This window comes from Ylistrum balloti, unplaced genomic scaffold, assembly GCF_031769215.1.
Source record: "Ylistrum balloti isolate Yb309-2 unplaced genomic scaffold, AGI_CSIRO_Ybal_v1 Utg371062, whole genome shotgun sequence".
NCBI classification, from domain to species: Eukaryota; Metazoa; Mollusca; class Bivalvia; order Pectinida; family Pectinidae; genus Ylistrum; species Ylistrum balloti.
The window spans coordinates 266,116-272,336 of record NW_026782587.1 but is presented as its reverse complement, the minus strand read 5'-3'; the positions used below and the strand labels follow the sequence as shown (position 1 = coordinate 272,336).

At 38.3% G+C, this 6,221-nt stretch overlaps 1 protein-coding gene across 1 annotated transcript; it reads left to right on the top strand.

Annotated features, from left to right (window-relative positions):
• Window positions 1-72: 72 nt before the first annotated feature.
• On the top strand, window positions 73-1,729 carry LOC132560440 (axoneme-associated protein mst101(2)-like; the record flags this gene model as incomplete). Its single annotated transcript, XM_060225105.1, has 2 exons — window positions 73-599; window positions 889-1,729. Coding segments are annotated over 2 exons (1,368 nt in total), but the record flags the coding sequence as incomplete, so codon positions are not given.
• Between the last annotated feature and the right edge of the window lie 4,492 nt (window positions 1,730-6,221).

Sequence of the window (6,221 nt, the reverse complement as noted above, 5' to 3'; positions counted from 1 at the left end):
ACCAGGCATGAAAACCTGGTAAAGGAGGAAGCCGAAAAAGGCGAAGTCACCAAGCATGAAAACCTGGTAAAGGAGGAAGCCGACAAAGGCGAAGTCACCAAGCATGAAAACCTGGTAAAGGAGGAAGCCGAGAAAGGCGAAGTCACCAAGCATGAAAACCTGGTAAAGGAGGAAGCCGAGAAAGGCGAAGTCACCAGGCATGAAAACCTGGTAAAGGAGGAAGCCGAGAAAGGCGAAGTCACCAGGCATGAAAACCTGGTAAAGGAGGAAGCCGAGAAAGGCGAAGTCACCAAGCATGAAAACCTGGTAAAGGAGGAAGCCGAGAAAGGCGAAGTCACCAAGCATGAAAACCTGGTAAAGGAGAAAGCCGAGAAAGGCGAAGTCACCAAGCATAAAAACCTGGTAAAGGAGGAAGCCGAGAAAGGCGAAAAAGGAGGAAGCCAGGATGAAAACCTGGTAAAGGAGGAAGCCGAGAAAGGCGAAGTCACCAAGCATGAAAACCTGGTAAAGGAGGAAGCCGAGAAAGGCGAAGTCACCAAGCATGAAAACCTGGTAAAGGAGGAAGCCGAGAAAGGCGAAGTCACCAAGCATGAAAACTGGTAAAGGAGAAGTAAAAAAAAGGAGAAGTCAAGCATGAAAACCTGGTAAAGGAGGAAGCCGAAAGGCGAAGTCACCAGGCATGAAAACCTGGTAAAGGAGGAAGCCGAGAAAGGCGAAGTCACCAAGCATGAAAACCTGGTAAAGGAGGAAGCCGAGAAAGGCGAAGTCACCAAGCATGAAAACCTGGTAAAGGAGGAAGCCGAGAAAGGCGAAGTCACCAAGCATGAAAACCTGGTAAAGGAGGAAGCCGAGAAAGGCGAAGTCACCAAGCATGAAAACCTGGTAAAGGAGGAAGGAAGCCGAGAAAGGCGAAGTCACCAAGCATGAAAACCTGGTAAAGGAGGAAGCCGAGAAAGGCGAAGTCACCAGGAATGAAAACCTGGTAAAGGAGGAAGCCGAGAAAGGCGAAGTCACCAAGCATGAAAACCTGGTAAAGGAGGAAGCCGAGAAAGGCGAAGTCACCAAGCATGAAAACCTGGTAAAGGAGGAAGCCGAGAAAGGCGAAGTCACCAAGCATGAAAACCTGGTAAAGGAGGAAGCCGAGAAAGGCGAAGTCACCAAGCATGAAAACCTGGTAAAGGAGGAAGCCGAGAAAGGCGAAGTCACCAAGCATGAAAACCTGGTAAAGGAGGAAGCCGAGAAAGGCGAAGTCACCAAGCATGAAAACCTGGTAAAGGAGGAAGCCACCAAGAGAAAACCTGGTAAAGGAGGAAGCGAAGTCACCAAGCATGAAAACCTGGTAAAGGAGGAAGCCAGAAAAGTAGAGCACACCTATCAAGAAAACAAAGAAAGTGGGATCGCGGAGAAAGGCGAAGTCACCAAGCATGAAAACCTGGTAAAGGAGGAAGCCGAGAAAGGCGAAGTCACCAAGCATGAAAACCTGGTAAAGGAGGAAGCCGAGAAAGGCGAAGTCACCAAGCATGAAAACCTGGTAAAGGAGGAAGCCGAGAAAGGCGAAGTCACCAGGCATGAAAACCTGGTAAAGGAGGAAGCCGAGAAAGGCGAAGTCACCAAGCATGAAAACCTGGTAAAGGAGGAAGCCGAGAAAGGCGAAGTCACCAAGCATGAAAACCTGGTAAAGGAGGAGAGGAAGCCGAAAAGCGAAGTCAACGTGCCGGGAGGCATGTGAAAACCAGTGGTAAAAGGGATCCGCACGCTTGATATCAAATAGTGGTAAAGGGGTGACGATAAGGGTGGAGTAAACATATATAGCAGATATCATATCTCCGGACAGCAAACGGGGCATGACAGTCATGAAACTTTGGCCCGATCCAATACGCCTTGTCTTTTCTGTAATCATACAAAGCATACATATATTTACGTAAGCATACTTTTGTGGTACATGTCTTAGCTACCTACATCATGTTTTCGAAAGAAAAAAACTGAAACTATTTCGACGTTTTTTGTTTTAATTTCAGAGACAAATATAACAGTGGATTTAATGACCTCAATATTATTGAAAAGACGATACATCTTTTTCAGAAAAGATGTCTTTGCGATGTAAATATTGCCTGCTTTATTTCTATTCAATCGTGTCATGTGTGTGTGTCAGTGGAATTCTCATTAACGTCACATTCGTGGATAGCAAATATGAAATGAGCATGAAAGCTATAACTTGAACATTTTAACTTTATATAAAGTAATAACATACAAATTCAAAACGATAGAGCTTACGCAAGGATACATTTGTAAATCGAAAATGTAGATGTTAATGTTCTTGTTGGAAACACTGTGAGACTCGTGCTTGTCATATACACAGAACGATGTGCGTGTTATTGCGATCACTTAAAGCAAAGCTTTTTTTACTGATAATTGACATAAACCGTGGTACGCTTAAGCAATCCAAGTAATTACTTTTTATTAAATTAACAACGTCGCACTTACCACTGACAACCAAACTGTAGGTACCGGAAATTGACGTCACTGGTACTCCATTGACGTCAGCTTGTATTATCAACTGCGTGTTTTCAGTCTCAAAATCGACAGAGGTTGTCTAAATATGACACGTGATAATTAGAAACAGAAAAAAGAAGCTTGCTACCTTGAATAAAGTACGACCATTCGATGTAGTGTAGCTTAGTCCCAAACTGAGGGCAGATATTCTGCTTTTTCGAAATATTGAATCTAAATAATTATTATAAATCAACTGACAAATATACAATGATTAACTTCAACATGTCATAAATTTGTGAAGTGCATTTGTAATTGTCAGTATATTCAGTGTGATACACACCATCTTTTGTTATGTTCGCAGAACTGCTTTCTTCCAATTGTAAGTTCGGGTGTAAGCTATACGTCTTCTGGAGTTTGATGTCTGCGATTTATACATGATTAGATAAATGTAAAATGAGAACCATGAATGTTAATTGCTATTCTTGGTTAAAGGTGACAAATTAAGTTAAACAAACGTATTAAGATTGTACAAAGGAGACAAGTGAATAGCAACACTTTATAATTTAGTGTAAGGTACAGTAGAGCCAAACAATTAATTAAACTACATCAAACAGCTGTTTCGTCCTTTTAGGATTCGTCAGTAATACTACATCATACAACAACTATCCTTTGTAGCTTGAACTAAACTGCATCATACAGTTGTTTCATTCTTCTAAGACCCGTCAGTGATGCTAAGGGCCTAAAATTTAAAGCCTGGGAGGCGACTAAGGAAAATCCAAAGTGATCAAAAGAAAAAAGTCAAGTCTAGAAGAGAGGTACAGCAGCTCTATAATTAGAAAAATATTCGTAATTCCGTATAAGCTGAGACAGAAAACCATATTCTTTAGGCTAACTACGCCGGTTATCGTATCGGAGTAACAGGTAGACGTTTCAATGCAAGTCTTGTTTGGAAACGCGTGCGAGCATCTCAGCGTATAAAGGGCCTGTCAAACCGGCTATCACTATTTTAATGAGTCGTGCGTTTGTAGGGAAACAGATATCAACAAATGAATAACAACGCAAAACCTTACTTGTTCTTCCATAGTACATAAATAAACTTCAACGTAAGGCTTTACCATATCCAGATATCTCCTTCAGAAAAAAAGTCTCTTGTTAAATTTACGCAATCAACGATAGGTCACGTGTTTTACTAGTCTCATGTTATACAGCATTTTAGGAGTTTGCTGTGTTTTCAATTTTATTATCTTCAGTTTTTGGACGTAAGTTGGTATAGCTAAAAAATATTGATCATCTGAACACCGTTTCTAGGTCCTCAAGAGAGTCACGCGTACGTCGTATGATAATAAAGAGGCGAGTTTCACTAAGGGCTCTGCGACCTGGCTTGACGCTGGTAAGTAATCAGCACAATGAAATAATATTTGAAGAATGCGGAATGTACAATCCCAATTTTGGTAGAAGTTACTATGATTTATCAAAATACATGTCCGCCATGAACCATAAATGTTCACAATGATTACATAAATTTAAAGTGAGCTTAATTTTAAGAACTCACCACTCGTTTTTCTAGTAAAGCCGGATCCTGGAATGTAGCACTGGCCCAACTTATTTCCACAAACCGTTCTGGGGATTTCTTTGGAAACTGTGAACAATTAAAGGATACAATAAAAGGATCACTTTGAAGACATTTTTCAAACTTTGGACACTTCATCCAGTTATTATTTTATCGTTGTTTTGTTTGTTCATGGTATACATGTAGTTACTAACATTATCTTAGATATTTAATTGCTATCGCTTGATGCTTTTCAGTATCGTGTCTTGTTACAATGTTATTTATGATATTTTTTTTCGTTTATATGGGATTAGCTTAATGATCACAGTAATTACAGAATGTAAACGTTCTTCACGCCGGTAAGTTCTAAAGGATTTGTTTTATCATAATATTTTATCTACCTTTAGTTGGTCTGTGTTACTCGTTGTGATTTTGAGTATTGATTTACTTGTACAAAATAAAGATCTCAAAAAGACATAATCCCATAATTAATCCAGTTGGAAATAATTCAATTATATGGCATCGCTATTACTATTAGTCGAAGAGAAAAAAATAACAACATTCCAAATGTATAGGTATACAATTTTCTCTTTTTTTGCGCATTCAACTCATGATATAATATGATACGCATAAGATAAATAGTGTTTTTTTCGCAAAGAAAAATATTTCAGCACCGCATTTCAGTTCTACGTTATTACAATGAATCTGTGTATACAATGCAATATGCATATTAACATAACTATGAAAAAGTAGCATATCAATGTTCCGTAAAAGGAGATAATTTCAGTTTGGCTCATGTTATAACATTATCTAAATAATACCGAATTTATCGACTTTTTACACGATTCAAAGGAAAAAAGCAAGCGAACTTTCTTTTACGAAAGTGTGCCGTTTTATACAAAAAAATTCAATAAAAAGGACATGAATATTAGCTTACCTCCAACCCAGTTGTATTGAAAACCAGTTTCACAGATCTCAGATCAGCGCCATTATTCAGCATCAGCTGGAAGTGACACGTCACTTCATCGCCTACATCCACTTTAGCTGGCCTGAGAGAGCTTACATCAGAAATGTTTGTATCACCTAAGATAGACAGCTCTCCAGTGACTGTCACTTCGCAGAACACAGTACCTAAAATGAATTCGAAATCTCAGTAACAAGTGAATAGTAAGTATCATGGGAAAAATTGCATCGATTTTACAAACATAGTGTGTTTAATATATAACTAAATTACTTGTATATCCTTTACCTGTGTTCCATAATGTGCAAAGAAGAAGCAAAATGGATGAAAATTTCCTCATTTTGGTGGTGATTTCATTCCGATCTGTTTGCACAGCACTTCAGATTAAGCTCCCTCGCCAAATGTATTACTATTTTATCACCAATATTGATTCTACTGATTCTATTGTCTGGTGTTAGTGACACAATAAAATTCTTACACCCTCATAAAATACCAATTTCTTCACAGATTTTCGATTTTAGTGAATATTAATTCTTTTTATTATGTATAGATTAATCCTAGTCGGGATCATTACTGCTAGAATCATTGATTTTTTCCTTCAGTCAGTTTATTGTACCAGGACAAAAACAGTTCAGACGTCGAAACTGATCCCGAACAGAAGATTACACTTTCCGTTTGTCCTTTAAGTGATTTTGAACAAAGACTCGGAACAATCATTACCATGCAATGTGTCATTTATTTGAATTGATTAATAATCATGTTTTTGTTTTTTTTTGTTTTGTTTAAAAAAAACATGGAATGATTATTCTAAATGCATTGAAATTATTTTAACTTGAAATCGTTACGGCCTTATTTAAAAAATAAAAAACAGAAACATGCCACTATCACTTAATTGAATCATTTAAGAATAAGTAAACGATGTAACTAGACCGTGAGGAGCTGGTGGTGACTTATTGTATAACATTTTTATAGCAGATTGCTTTCGAGAACCGTCAGTCCGTTTATGCTGGACATAGTTGTGTTCTGTACTTTTCACCCTACAGTGGGGAAGATGGTGACCTGCCAAGATTTGGAGGTGACAAAACGGCTGAAAACAAACACATATGAATGTAAATAGTGTTTATATAAATACAGGTAATTCGTGTTTATAATAATAGTTGTTTATATACTTTAATCAAATGATTGACGTGCTTTGCAGATGCTGTTGTATCGAAGCAA